General features: G+C 23.3%; 1 protein-coding gene across 1 annotated transcript in view; it reads right to left on the bottom strand.

Annotated features, from left to right (window-relative positions):
- LOC129966316 (gastrula zinc finger protein XlCGF57.1-like) overlaps positions 1-7,494 on the bottom strand; it is a 37,257-nt gene extending 29,763 nt beyond the window's left edge. Inside the window, exons 1-2 of the mRNA XM_056080735.1 lie at positions 7,332-7,494; positions 6,519-6,659 (exon numbers count right to left, since the gene is read on the bottom strand). Coding sequence (XP_055936710.1) covers positions 6,519-6,659; positions 7,332-7,494 — 304 coding nt within the window. The remainder of the gene's footprint in view (positions 1-6,518; positions 6,660-7,331) is intronic.
- Positions 7,495-16,873: the final 9,379 nt, after the last annotated feature.

Raw genomic sequence — 16,873 nt, 5'->3', positions numbered from 1 at the left:
AATGAAATGCAATTGTGTATTAAATATGATGGATATTAGCAGATAAATAAAAATTGTTAATTTACAAATAATAATAATAATAATGCCAAAAATTTAAACAATAATTATAATAGATTTTCCTCAATAACATTTAGCTAAACACAGAAGACAGAAGCATTCATGTAACTTTTTTTTTAATTCGATGACATATACTAATCTTTTGATATATAACATATATCATACATATAATATTATAATTTATCATTTATATAATATACAGTTTATACTTTATCATATATATAATATACAGTTTATAATTTATCATATATATAACATGGAACTTTCTTTTGCAAAACGAGATTTCCTTCATCTTCTGCTTACATGACTATATATTATCACAAATAATTCAACTGAAAACAAAAGTCACCAGTAATATGTATCAAAGCAAAGATTTTACAGAAAGGATCAATGTTATTTGTCGTTTTTATCATACAGTTATGACTGCTTAAAAACATAACTTTAGACAAAATAATCCCATAGTAAAAAAAATACTAGTTATACCAGTAATATGTAATTACACATATTTCTACAAACCTAAAAGTTAACACCCCCCCCCCCAAAAAAAAATTGATTTTCAAACTTGTTACCAAAGAAGTTTGTTCCTCTTATATTTTATAAAATGTATTGCTTTGTCAGATTTTTTTAAAAATTAAATAGACCATTTAAAAAAAAATTTTATAAATGATTTGAAAGGTTATACAAATAATTTCATGAAAAATAAAAAAAATGTGCAAACTCTGGAAAAATTATAATATAAAAGAAGTTATTTAATTATTTATTTTAGAAAGAAAGAAATTCCATTATTTATCAGATATATTTATGCTATTTTTCATTAAAAGTTGACGATAGACAAAAAAAAATCTACAAATGACAGTTACAAACTTAAATAACAGAAAATAATAAATTTTTCAACACTTTGTTTTTAAATTATGGAAACTAAAGGAAATAAAAATGGATGAAAAAATTATTAAAGCTTGGTATTCAAAATCTTGCTTTATTTCTGTTGATTTTAACAGAATATTATAAAATTTTAAGAACATCAGTGATTAAAATAATATAAAATAATAAACAAAAAAATATACACCAATCACAAAATCAAGTATTTTAAAAAAGAATTAATTTGAAAGTTTGGAAATTTTATCCAACTGATTATGGGAAGGCTTTGTCTTTAAGTATTTGTCCAATTTGAAATATAATTTAAAATATAAATTTCAATGCTGGTCATAAACTACAACTATTTTTAACCCCTTTGCCAGCAAAGAGTATATATATATGTTTAGATAATACATTAAACATGAAAATTGTGATGATGATTTTCAAGTCAACTGCCTTTTCGAAATTTCAATTACCCTTCAAAATCCATAAATTTTAATATATTAATGCAAAATTTAAAATAAAGAAAAAAATTCATTTTATGAATAAAAATGTATTGATTATATCAGACTTTCAAAATAAGAATTTGGAATTTATTCAATGTTTATTAGAATATTTAATAAATATATGCAAAAGATCTAGAAAACTGTGATTTAAAATATAAAAATTATAAGATTTTAAGCTATAATAATAATGGAAGAAAGGCTGCTACATTTAAATACTGCTTTAAAAGTACAAAATGTAACATTCTCAATCTAATATTTCTAAAAAAATCATACTGAATATGATTTAACAAGTCATTAAGAGCTAACAGTTAAAATTATGCGAGTATGCAAGATTTTATAAAACTGTACATAAAAATCATATGAATTTGCAGAATATAATAAACAAAGGTGATAAATTTTTAAAATCAATTTTCAGTTTGTCATGGAAACAGTGAATAAGAGCTTAGTTTATTTTTATTTTCATTTTAAGTAAACACTATTCAGAAGGACAGAGGAACCATTTCTTTCACAATAAAAAACATTAAAAAATTATCATTATAATTAATTGAATTATTAATATATGGAAATATTGTATTACACTGTAAAACATTGTAAAAGTTAAACAATGAAAAACTATAACATTCATTCATTAGAACTCAAGCAATTTCTAAGTACTGGTATTTTATATCATTTTAAATTAAAAACTTTAATATAATTTATCAATTATTTAAATAACAATATTTTGAAATACATAAACCTTTTTTACTGAAAGACTTGAACACCTAGAAATTTTGAGTCCATTAACAACCCATCAATTTAGATTAGAATGGTCTGAATATCAAATTGACAATTTGTTTGATAATCATCCAAGCATATTATTAATAATACAGTATCACAAACAGTAAAAGGAAAAGATGTAGAAAGTAAATATTACTTCGTCTTTGGTCACACAAAATAGTTTATTTCCTACTTTATTTCTGCACTTGAGTGGCGTTTCATATGTCGTTTCAAGCTGCATTTGTCATTAAAACTTTTTCGACATAAAGAACATTTATAAGGTCTCTCTCCAGTATGAGTCAAAATGTGTCTTCTCACGGAAGTAGTGTATTTTGATATATAATCACAAAAAGGACATTTATGGCGCTTGCCAGTTCCCCATTTTCCAAGCTCTGAAAAAAAAAAAAAGAAAAGATACATTTTAATAAATAATTTTAAAAAATTGTGAAAGATTTTTTAACACTTCTACTCAAATGCTAATCAACAAATAAAAAACGATTAAAATAAAATATATTAAACTTAAGATTTCAGAAGTATTAAAATTTATTAATAGCTGATCAATAAAACAAGCAATATAAAAAAAAAATTTATGCAATATCAAATATATCAAAAATTTATTTAAAATGTACAATGTTTCCTTTTAAACCAGAATGCAAGAAAAATATTTTTATTATTTTTAATTTGATGCTCTGAATTTTTTACTGTAATATAAAATATTCATAATTATTAAAAAGACAGTTCTGAATTAGAGAAAAATCCTAACTTCTAATTAATAGAGTTATCTTTCTAAAATGAAAAGAAAAAAAAAGTGAGAGAGAAAGAGAGATAAGCTTTACAAAATGAAAAAAATGGGCGTAAAATATATTAACAGTTATTTTTAAGGAAAATAATAATAGTCTTTATGAAAACAATCTTTTTGATATCCATTTAAAAATTGTACACTTTACCTGAGCTTAGTTTTGTATTAAATCATAAGGAGAAGAAATGAATCAGGATTATTAAAAATCTGTAGAGATAAAAATCTTATAGATTCCCCAGAATTTTTTTTTAGCTTTGAATGATATCTAATCAATCAGTTGACAGCATTTATTTACACTTATAAAATCATTATATTATCAATATTTCTTTTTAAGAAAATAAATATATAATAAAGATTTATTTCTCTTCAAAATAAATTATAACAACAAAATTAGCATAAAATGTCAGTATTTATAACAAACAAGTAGAAAAAAATCAGAACACTTTTCATCAAACAGTATTTTTAAAAAAACGCTTATATTAATAACACAATTAAGGCAATTTGATACTTTAACAAATTTACCATCCAATGAACAGAAAACTAAATTATTACAACTAATTATAAAATTAAGTCTACTTAAAAATATAAATAATTACATTTAGGTTATGAATAATATAAAAATAAATCTTACAGACATAACACTAAAATATAAACATTTTTTTAAAATGTAATTTATTTATTTTTTTACATAACTGAAACAGCACCTCACATCACTGATTTTTTTAAAAATTCATTAGCAAAGATTATATATCCCGATTACAACAACTTTACTCCCATCACGCAGTATATTTTCATATATTCTACTAACAAAATGAAATATCAAAAATAATATAAAGAATTATAACAAATATTCAAACACAAATTTACATATGACTTATCAAGTACATATGAAAAGATTCATATTCCTAGAAAAAACCAGCAATGCATAAAAACATGGAATAATATCACAGGAACCTTAACAGCATTTCCTTGTGAAATTTTTTTACTAAGCCACAATAATAATTTGTCAACCAAGCTTTTAAAAAATGTGTGAATTTTTTTTAAATAAAAAAGTACAGATTGAATAACAGTGTAAAGTCATTAGAGAAAAGAAAACAATATATTCAAAATTAATTAATATATTAATAACATTTTATTTTAAACAAATACATTCTCCTTCATACATAATAATATAATATCCATGACAATTCAAATTCTATTTTTATGAAATTTCCCTTTCTTTCAAAAAAAAAAAAAAATACCATATTAATAGCGATTAACAGCATTATTTAAAAAAAAAAAAATCTTAAAAGCCTGCATGCCAAATTAATTTTTTCAATTACTTATGAATGTGTCATCTTATATTTTATTTATTGAACTTCTATTGCAAACTGAACAGATGTGCTAAAGTATGTTATTTCACATACATGTTGGCATGTTTAATGCGTTATAACATTTCATTCCTCATCTCAATAAAGGTGAAGAATAATTGATAATGGTGCTAATAAAATTTTTCTCATGCATTTACAATTACACATATAAATAAATGTTAAAAAAAAAGAGAGGATACATGATGCTGCAATCACACTTATAATAGTTAAACTATAAATAATACAAAAAACATTCAAAATACAGCATGCTATTTAGATAATATGATCATTCATTTTATTAATTCAATGATTCATCAGTCAAAACATTCCAACCAAGAAACTATAAATTTTGTAAATACAGTTCTTATACAAATACCCCTAACTTTGGTACAATTTAATAACTAGGACAATTTGAATTCAAACTAACCAATTTTTTTTCTAAATATTCAATCATAAATGAATAAAATTTCAAAATGTCTATTTAAAATAGATTCTGAAGAAGAAACATGAAATTAGATCTATAGTTAAATCTTAATACCCTTCAGGTCATCTCTTCATAAATATAGACATCATTGATTGAGTGATACAATAAAAGGGAAGCGTAAAGCTTCTGCAGGATAATTAAAAGAAAAGACATTTCTGCAAAAAATTTGAAAGGTTTAATATTATAGCATCTGTAACAGCTTCAGAAAGGGAAAAAGATTTTACAGATACAATATTTGAACTACCCCATTCAAGTCATAGGAAGAAATAAACCTATTGTATAAAATGTTAATATTCAATTTTTTTCAAAAATGAATATTAACTGAAAAGTCAAATAAATTATAAAATGATAGAGAGGAATTATTATCCTTTTCAATCATGTTTTTATCAGTCTGAAAAAAAAAGCTAAACATTAAAAATTATATTAAAAAATAAATAATTTGTTACAAGATGAAGACAAAATTAAAAATTGTTTTTAAATATAAAAAACATAAGCAAAATTTTTAAATTAAGTACAAAAAAAAGAAAAGAATTTTTTTTAATATAAAAACAAAAGCTAGTTGTTTAATAGAATTTTGTATATCACAAAATCAAAAAAAAAATTATTTTTAAAACACATTAATATAATAAAGACAATAATAATGAAAGGACTTAAACTGCTTATAATCTGAAATGCACAAAAACAAACAGAATTAAATAGAAAATTTTCTACATGAAAAAAAAAATTATACTGATTTTAAACTAATATTTGAAATAACAGTGTTCTTTTTTACAGAATCAGAATAAAAATCATAAATTATTCTAAAAATGAATCTATTGTACAAAATTAAAAAAAAAAAAAAGGAAAAAGAAACTGAAATTAGAATGCTTTATAATTTCAAAGAAAAAAAAATTTTAAGTAATGAAATTTTAAATTTTTTTATTAAAAGGTCTGTTTAGAAAAATAATTTTTAAAAGCATTTTAGTTATTTAACATAGTTTCACATCTAAGAGACATAATGCACTTCACATAAACTATCTGAAAGAATGGCAAAATCCTTAAGAAATATTTTTGGGCGATTTTATAAAAAACATAATACATTTAGGCAATACACAAATGAAGTGGTTTCAATAATTAAAAGATGTTGCTTTGATACCATTAAACAAACTTTCTTCATATAATTAGTCTAGCCGAAAGGTAGATAGCTAATGAAAAAGTAAAAACATGAAAAAGATTAATTTTTTTAATATGTTACATAATGCAATAAAAGAAAAAGATTGTTAGAAATAATGTAACATATAAAATTTATCTAGCATGGAGTGAAAGTGTTTATTTTAACTAAATTATGTTCCTTATCATAATAAAAAATACTGTATCAAATTATATGAATGCTGTACAAAAGTTGGAATGAAAAATGATAAATACAATCTATCCTAATTTCTCAATGATTGCATGTTCAAGTGAAATTAAAGAAAGTGTCTATTCACATCAATGTTACTAGCACATCGTTACTTGCCTAACCATATTGTTTTTATAATAGAAATTAAAAAACAAAAGCATGCAGAATTGCAAATAAAATATTGGAAGAAATCCTCAATGTTGAGTAAGCATATGATTTCTTAAAGTATGTTTATGAGCAAAACTTTTCCTACATATAGAACAGGAAAAAGAACGTTCTCCATTATGAGTCCGCAAATGTGTTTTCCAGTTCCCTTTTTGAATGAAATCTTTACCACAATGAGTACAAATGTATGGTCTTTCCCCTGTATGTGTCAAAATATGCTGTCTAACATTACTGACAATACGAGATGAATAATCACAAAAAGGACAGTGATGATAAGCTGGGAGTTTCAGCTCTTTAAAATTTTTAGCATCTGTAAAAAAAATAAATAAATAAGAGTTATTAAATAATTTTTAAGATCATAAGTCACTACAAAAAGAAATAAAAATGAAAAATGGAACAAACATACAGAAATAATACTTTAGAAAAACATATTTCGAATTCAACTACCAGAACTTTAGATGGTACACAATGAGAGGAAATTTTAAAATCGTGTTAGGGTAGTTAATTATTAAATATAGCATCCAATATTCTATATAAGGTAACCAGTCTTTTTTCTTTATTTTTTAAAATAAATTCAGCCATTAAAAAACTTTAAATAAAATATCATAATAAATAATTGAAAAAAATAGTCACCTTTTGGAATAAAATTCTTAAAATTTAAGAAAATCTCTGGTGTGATTCAAAATAATTTATACATTTTTAAATTAGTAAAATAAAAAAAATGAAAATGTATTTTTCTTTTTAAACTATTGTTGATTTTTTAAAAAGAAAGTTCAGAACTAAAGGAAAAAAGTGAGAAACTGCTAAAACATAAATTCATCTGATGGATATATTTTTATTAATCATTATCTTCTTAAACATAGAATTATCAATATATTATAAAAGTAACTATTTAAATTGTTCTCAAAATCAAAAATAGTAAACATAGGGCATGTTACGAACTATGTTTGTAAATGTAGAACCAAATGTCTTTTCAGAATACTTTTGAGCTTGAATCTTTTTCCACAAATGGAACATTTGTGAGGTCTGTCGTCAGAGTGCCTCATCATGTGATTGTTTAATGTTGCTTTTTGACCAAAGGCCTTTCCACAAACCCAACAAATAAAAGGACGTACACCAGTGTGTGTTGCAATGTGATTTTTCATATTAGTCGCAAATGGTGATGAATAATTACAAAATCTGCATGTATAAAATTTGGAATTTTTAGTTCTGTATGTAGAATAATGCTTGGAATCTGTAAGAAAGCAAAAAGATATGCATAATTAGAATAACAACAATTTTAAAAAATAGAATAAGTAATAAGTTACATCTATGCAGTTTTCAAGCAATTAACAAATATCTATCTCCACTCACATTATTGTTTTTACATATGTTTTAACTACATAAACCAAAATTAAGACTGATTAAATGAAAAGTAAAAGGTATGAAATTCCAAATTGTTTAGAATTAAATAGATAGTTTTTCTTCCAAGAGCGTTTACATAATAGAATGCAAATTTACAAGTATAACTTCTTAATGAAGTTAAAATATGACATTTCAAATTATATTTGTCCACATTATGATAAAATAATGGAAAGTCCTTCCAATAATTTATTATTCCCTAATCCACACCTAATATTACTTTCTGCAACAAAAAAGGAAACATATGTCACTTGTCAACATATAATAAGTAACATTAACATTATATTTCAAAAAATGCATACATCAATACAGAAACATTAGAAAGATTTGTTTCAATTGCAAATCTTAAAAGGGAGTTGCAAGAAAATCCTGGTATAGATGTTTAGGGTACCACAACAATGATCCTTAATCACCAACCTTCAGTAACCAGCAACAACACTGTTAATTTTAAATGTTGTCATTTCATTTCTTCTATAAGTGAATTAATTAGTTTAATTTTTATTAAAATTTATGTCAGTCTGCCTTATCTTTTCTCATAAATAAGGTTGTGCCTTAATACTTTATAACAGTCACTTAGCTCTGTTCAAAATAAATGAACTTACAGTAACTGTCTTTTTAAAAAATTCCAATTTGAAACAAGTTGAAATAAGCTACAGTAACTCATTTTACCTGTATAATGGAACAAGCTCTGTTTATACTGACCATAAAATGCATTATTAACAGCTTAATTGTTTTACCTGAGTCCCATACATGCATCGATTTATCGAATTTTGATAATTGTAAGTAAAAAATAAGCTATTCATAACAATTATAATTCAATATTAAAATTACTTTTAATACATAGATAAGTCAAGTAATTTAATGGGTTTCCATTTGAATCAAAATAAGAAAATATTCACAAAATAGAAGGTGTCATCTTATTAGATAATAAAGAAACTAAAATAGTTAAATAGTTAATGAATCAAAAACACAATTATTGGAGTTAAACATAAATATACTGGCTTCATACACTACACCAATTTTATATTAAAATGTAAATTTTTATTATATATATATATATATATATATATATATATATATATATATATATATATATATATATATATATATATATATATATATATATATATATATATATATATATATATATACAGGTCAATTCTGCATTTCATCTAAAAAAAATTATATACAAAAAATAAGCAGAAAACAATAAAATTTCATTGATAAAAAAGATTTCAAATTCAAAACAAGCACTTCAGTTGAATGGACTCAAAAGATAATAAAAGAATTTTTTTAAAAAAAAATTAAAAAATTGCAACTGTCCAAAAAAAAATAACCGAGTCTCACATGGATCTACTTTTAAACTTAGATTTCTCATCTTGGTTCTAAGATATGGGCATGCCACATTATTTCTGATGAATTAGATTATTTCAGACATCATTCATATCCTTTTAGGAAAGTTTATAAAATAAATTTTTTATGCTATCAATCAAAAGAAAATATGTAGCACATTTTACACAAAATGTATTTTTGAAAAAAAATATCATAAAAAAAAGCATTATTCTTTTTTTATGCAAGTGCCTTTATTTAGATTTTAAATCCACAATATTATATATGACCATCAGCAAAACTTGATTACAGAGTACACATTTGGAGGGGGGGACAGTTATTTCTATATCACTCATGAACATTTAAACAAAAATTGCATCACAAATAAATAACAATAAGCAAAAGGATATAATATTTTTCTTACTATGATAAAAATGCTAAAAAAAATCAAATAATTTTTGCTGTAGAATTTTTCAATCTACAGCTTTCATAAAATAATTTTATGTTTTTCATGTAGTTCTATAGATAAATAAAAAATAACTTTCAATAAATTACTATAGAATATGCAAAAAAAAAAAAATCAAATTACAGTGAAAAATCTCATTTCAAAATGATTTTGCATGAATATACTTTGGTTATGAAATTGTTTCTCATGTGCATCTCAAAGGAAAAACCATCATACTAGAAATTTCTAATTAACAGCAATCACCAACAGTCATCAAATTGAGATTTATTCATCTTTATTTAAACATCCTCTAAGACCTTTCAATCAATTCCCCAGATAAACTTTGATTTGAAAGCTAATTACATTGGCATTCAGAAGGATACTAAAAGATTTCATGTTATATTTAAAGAAGCATACCAATTAAATCAGTCAAAACCTCAACTGCTCAAAATAGGTAAAGTGCATGTGATTCAGTTCTAAAAGAAATTTTAGAAAAAGGTGTCATACTATGTTTTAAATAATATGAAACTCAGATGTCTAATTAAAACAAATACAAATTAAAGAGTATCTTCAACATTCTCTGTCAACTTAAGAAATATTTACTTACTGAAAAATCTAACAATTCTTCTTATGCAAACTAAAGCACATGTACAGATGCTACTGACACTTGCCAATAAATGATTAATTATTTCAAGTGGCAAATCTGGTGAGATTTTAAATTTATTTTCTGGTTAAAACCTCTTCCACATTTAGAACAAATGAAAGGTCGTGTATCAGTATGAATTATCATATGAGTAGTGAGATTACTCTTCTGGTTGAACCTTTTACCACAATAAGAACATTTAAAAGGTTTTTCTCCAGTGTGAATCAAAATATGATTTTTAACAGAAGTATAGTATCTTGATGAAAATACACAATGAGGACAAGAATAATACTTGACATTTCCTTGCCCATCATCAGAAATAAATGATGTTTCTGAAAATAGAACATATAAACTGATTATCAACTTAGAAAAAAACATAACTTTATATAAAACTTGACACAAAAAAAAAGTGTTATAAGAAATATCAAAATGCCAATTTCTTTACATAAAAAAGAATTTTTTTTATAAAAATACAAATTTTTCCATAAGTTGAAGTATTATTAAATATGTGCCAAAGTTAAAACCAAGGTATTAAAAGATTTTTTTTTTCCAAGTGCATCCTCAGTTTGCCATAAATATTGAATTTACTGATTTCCATATAAATAATACCATATGTAAATTTTTTAGGAAACAACAGATTCCAAGGGCAGAGTACACAACAACAGACACTCCCAAGTTGGAAAAAGAAGTAATAAATAATATTAAATAATTTAAAAAAATAAAAGAAGGTTTTTTCCCCCCATATCAGCAAAAAAAAAAATATTAGTTAATGTATATAACAGAAAAACAAATATATTTAGAAATAAAAATAACAACTGATGAAACATTATCAAATTCAAAATTTTTACTGAAATCGTAGGAAAAAATATTTTTAAAAATCCATTCTCAATTTTGAGTTTCAATAAAGAATGATTCTAAGGAATAAATACACAAGTCTTCAAAACTTGAATTCTTAAATTAAGGATTATAATCACAAATGAAATTATGTGGCAGAATTTTAAAATTTATTATACATATATACATATGATGGTGAATATTGTTTAAAGCATTTGTCTGTCCTGTTTCAGATCTCTAATAAAGAATATGTGTGTGCATGCTATGAATTATTTTTATCAAAATTAGAAGCAAAAAAATTCATAATATATTAATAAAAAGACATTCTTCATTGACCTTTGGATGTGGGAATTTAAAAATAGATACGTTAGAGCTTTCTGCTCTATTAAATGCATATCAAATACACTAAAGCCTTCTGGCAATATAAATTCATCCAGTAACCAAATCAAATTGTATATTAACTTCTTTTGATTATGAAATTTTTTCATATAAAGATCAAAGTAATTTCAACTCCTTTCTCTTTCTTCCTGTTTTACTTGGTTGAATAAAGATACCATGAATAGGTGCAAGATGGGCGTAAAGAAAAAAAATTAATAACTATAATTTTATACAATGATGCAATAAGATCACTTACTTCCAGTACAGCTTTCAATTTTACTTCATAAAATTTAGATTTGAAACTTGAAGCTGGTCCTTTAATTTTTTTTATAGATTGTATAGGTAGCACCAACAAATATTTTAACTATTCTAAAATGCTGGTACAATTATGGTATCAGTAAATAAGCAGGATTCAGGTGTATTGTATAAAATCTCGTCAAACTTAAAATTTGATGTAGCTATCTGAGGAATAATTTGGTGAAGTTTTGACAACAATTGTAAATTAATGATTATAATTATTGTAATATCAAACAAAAATAGTGGATTTCATGTCTCTTTAGAACAATTCTGTCTCTATTATTTCATTCAGTTCCTCATGTCTGATGAGTAGTTGGGTTGCAAATCAGGAAAAACAAGAATAATAAATTCAGAGACAATTGCTGAAAATTGCAGTTCTTTTAACTTCAAAAAGAATAGCAAACATTTTCCAGATTATATGTCAAACTCCCTAAAAGCTTGTGACTTATTTTCTTTTTTCTGTTTTAGAGGTTAAGATGTACCATTTAAGTATGCATTGAGATTGAAAAAGCATACTTAATGACAGTATTTCTAATATTATTTGTTTTTAAAACGACAAAGAATACAATAATCAGAGACACCTATAAAGTTTTGAAAATGACATTAATTCACACAGTACATAACATCTGTTTAATGCAAAAATATTTGAAATCTTTCATAATTAGTTAAGCTTTAGCTTTCTTTCAAAAAATACATAACGAAGCAAATATTTAAAAATAATAAAAACTCAAAAAATTACATGCAAAGAGAATCTAAAACAGATTTTAATTACCCAGAAACTATTATCATTCTATAATGCTAAGAGATTTGTACCGGAAAAGATATTTGGTTCTTTCACTTATATAATAAAACTTTTATTGAACAAAACATTGTTGTTACAATTATTGCATTCGTTATCAGATATAGAAACCATAATAAAAGATTACAAACATTTAATATACCATAGAAAAGTCAGTTCCAATATGTATGATTGCCTTTAAATCTTTTTTTTTAACCATGAAAGTAATAATAATAAAGATTCTTTCAAATCTCTCTCTCTTTTTTTAGCATATTAATAACAATTTCTGATTATGCATATATTTTTTTAAAAAACACACACTTTCATTAAAAATGTTAAATGCAAATGGCAGCCACAGGTATCTTTCACACTGGAACTTAATCCTCTAATTTCAAGAAACACAGATAAAATTTTCCACAATTTGACATGCTGCATCATTAGCATATAAATAATGATTACTAAATAAATTGTGATTTTAATAAAAAGCAGCAAGACAGTTCCCAAACATTTTCAATATGCTGAAATTTAATAACAATGTTCATGATATATAAAACACAATATTTGATAAATTTGATTATATCAAGTAATAGTTACAAAAGGTTTGCAAAAAACAGTTAAATCAAATGTAACTATTTTTTAACTAAGAATTAAAGAAAGAAACTAACAAAAATAAATTATTCTATTTGAAACAACATTTTCTTTTTGGAAGAGACTTTTATAAACAATAATTACATGTTATGAAGACTTGAAAATGTGTATTTAATGTTCAGCATATTTTCTTAAGGAAAGAGGATGTCACAAAAATAAAAAGAAATACTATTTTCAGATAAGTGCCTTTATATAGATCTTAAATACACAACATTTTTACAAATGCAATAGCAAAATTCATGAAAAAAAATTTCTTTCTTTAAAACTCCTCAAAAAAAATTATCAATATGGATGTATCCTTTATGATGCATACATATCTAGATAAAATTCACTGTATGGGTAATTACATTGTATTTATTATTTTGTTTTAATGAGAAACAAAATTAAAAATAATAGCCTATCAAAAAGAATTATTTTACTTAGCATTACAAATCAACATATGAAAAAAATAACATTTTCTGTTTTAAAAAAGTACAAACAATGACAAATCAAATTTTTTTTTTTAATTAAATTTTTGACAATTAAGGTCATTACAAATTTAGGCGCAGAAGAACTTCACTTATACAACTTCTTTTTATATCGCTTATATTCAACAGATACTTCTGAAAAGACATCCCTTATGAAATATCACATCAAATGCTGGCAATCAAAACAATTGAACAATAATTTATCCATCTGTCCGCTTATATCTAATGTGCATCTAATATATATAAGAATACCTTCTGTGTGTGTCTATTAAAGAAGTTCCCAGCTTTTAAAGTTTATCTGTATAGAATAAGATATACTTAAAGGAGAATCACCACATATTACAGAAAAAATGGTAATATTTCAAAAGAAGGGAAATATGATAATTCTTTGAATAAAATGTCAATTAAATCAAATAAATGCACACCTTGTAAAAATAGAAAAAGTAATTAATTTATTCTGGAAAGAATTTGCAAAATATTTCAGTTTATATTCCAATACATTATTAATATAATTTGAAAAGGCAAATTGAATTAAACTGAAATTTTTAAAAAAAATCTCTACTTTGCTCCAAGATGCCATTTACAAAGCATTCCATTGTATAAGAACATCACAGTCAGGGTTCCCAAGTATTTTTGTGCATGCTATGATCTCTCTGGTTAAGACAGTATCATTTTGATATATGTTTCTTCAAGTGAATGAAATTGTTGTATCTCAAATCTGCTTTCTATATAAAATTCCGAGTAAATGAAAAGTCATTCATTCTGACTAAACCTTTTGCCACAAGAAAAACACTTAAAGAATTGTTTTTAGAATGAATCACATGATTTTTAATAGAAGCACAATCTCTCAATAAATAATCACAAAGAGAAACAATTAATAAATGAGAGATCTTTGCTCATCGTTAGAATGGCAATAATGATGATTTACATATACTTTGGGAAAAACAATATATAAACTGATTACCTAAAGTACAGGAAAAAAGAATAAATCCAACAACTTTATATAAAGCAAATAAAAGTTTATCAAAAAAATTTTGAAGCATAAATTCTTTTTTTCATAAAAAAAATCAATTTTTAGATTTTTTTAAAAAAATCAACAAATTGTAAATAAACTAGAAGTTTACCAACAACAGAGAGGATAACAATATTTCATAGGAGAACATTATACAAGTACCTTTTCATATACAATCTGAAATTCCAACTAATATTGCATATTATTTCATCAATTAATGAGAAAATAAAATAATAAGAATGTTTAAGTAACTGCAATTAGAGTTTGTAATCAATATTTAACTCGCTTAAAATAATAAAAATACTTTATTATGATAAGATATAGTGTCTTAAACTTATTTTAAGGGAGTATTCTATTTCTCTCAGAAAACATTCTCCAGAAAGTCATTATACAAGATTTTATATAACTTTTCACAAGAATGCATTGCAACAAACAAGGCTGGTGGAAATATACTTTAAAAAAAATTTATAAAAATATTATAAAATGCATTTCATATTTATGATTTAACAAAAATAAAGCAGGGTATTTTTTTTTTACATTTTAAAAATATTAAATTAGCATTTATAATTTCATGAAAAAAATTTAGCTATAAAAATATTATTCTTTTTTTTTTTCTTTCCCCAAAGCAAATTCTAAAATACTTCCATTTAAATTGAATCACACTGCATAAAAATATGTTGAAAACAAATAATAATAATATTAATAATATTTGATTTAAAATAATGCAATGTAACACAGTTTTAAACAGTTATAATGTCACAACCATTATATATAAAGAATTTAAGATTAGAAAAAATACAAATTTCTGCAATGTACTAAAATTTCAATTCAAAATGCAGAATTTGCTAATTATGCAGAAACCAACATAAAATTCAGAGATCTATGGTAAAATTTAAAGAATTATAGATAATCATAAATACACAAAAACTTATAAAAGTCAGATACATAAAAATTTATAAAAGTCAATTCAGAAATAAAACTAATAATCTCGATGCATCTTTATTACCAATAGTTTTAATTATAAATCAATACATTACTAGCCATAACAAGAATTACAAAAACATAAAATAAATGCATGTAAACTTTAAAAAAAATTTAAATACAACATTTTTAATTCAAAGCAAAATGTGCATGAAAGAAAAAAAAATTTTTTTTAATTGTTTCTTAATTTTAATCTCATATATTTACTACAAAAGTAATATAAAGGATACAAAAATGGAATCTGATAAAGAACTTTTTAAAAAATCACTTCTAAACATACCATTTAAAAATAATGTTGAAACAGAATTCATTTCCCTGAAATAAAGTATCAAAAAATGTGTTCTTCAAACTGGAATATGGAAAAAAAAAATGATTTTTCATGATACTCACTATTAAAGTAAAGTAATTCTTTCTAGAAAATGCAAAAAAAAAAAAAAAAAAAAAAAAAAATTAATTTTAAAAAGGCAGGGGATAGAAGTAAAACAACTGATTAGAAAAACTTAACATGCTCAAATATACTGTTCAAAAAATTATGAAAACATAAAAATTCACCAGCATTTATATACCTAATAGTGATTAGGAAAGCATTAGGCTATTTATATTTAATATATTTGCAAGTAAATACAAATTCAAACTTCTTAAAATAAAAATTGCCTAAAAATAAATAAAATTATAAATTAAAAAAAATAAAGCATTGAAATATAATTCAAATAAATGCAAAAAAATTAGATTGTAATACTCACAAATAACATGTGTGTAGTAAAAAAAAAAAGAAAATTTACTTTCTTTGTTAAATACACAACATGTTTCCTAGAATTCATGGAAGCAAAAATTAAGAATGCCATTTTTCATTAAATATTGCTCCTACCCATAAATTTGAATAAACGTGTTTTGAAAATTAATGAACATATCGAATTTTTACAAATTCTCAAATAAATAAAATTTTAAATATATGCAAGAAATTTTAAATTCAAAAACCCTAATAAGTAAAATAAAATAAAATAAATTATACTGCAGGGTATCCTCTTAAAATTTTAATTTTAACAAAATTCTTTTTATCCTTCCATATGATTAAACACCAATAAAAAGTAAAGACTTTAATGGTATTCCATATTGATAATTCACGTAATTATTTGATGAACATGGTAAATATGTTTTCAGCCTGAATCTATACAGGGGAGATTTCCACCGATTCATAACCTATAAAATACAGATTTCATCAAGTTTTCCGCAAACAGAGCTCTAATTTTTTTTTCTTTTTATGTATGTAATCTTTCTGGGCATTTTAAATTGTATAGACTAAATTCTTAA

This window comes from Argiope bruennichi, chromosome 4 (assembly GCF_947563725.1).
Source record: "Argiope bruennichi chromosome 4, qqArgBrue1.1, whole genome shotgun sequence".
Classification (NCBI taxonomy): Eukaryota; Metazoa; Arthropoda; class Arachnida; order Araneae; family Araneidae; genus Argiope; species Argiope bruennichi.
The sequence above is the reverse complement of the archived record's forward strand: the minus strand, read 5'-3'. Positions and strand labels throughout refer to the sequence as shown.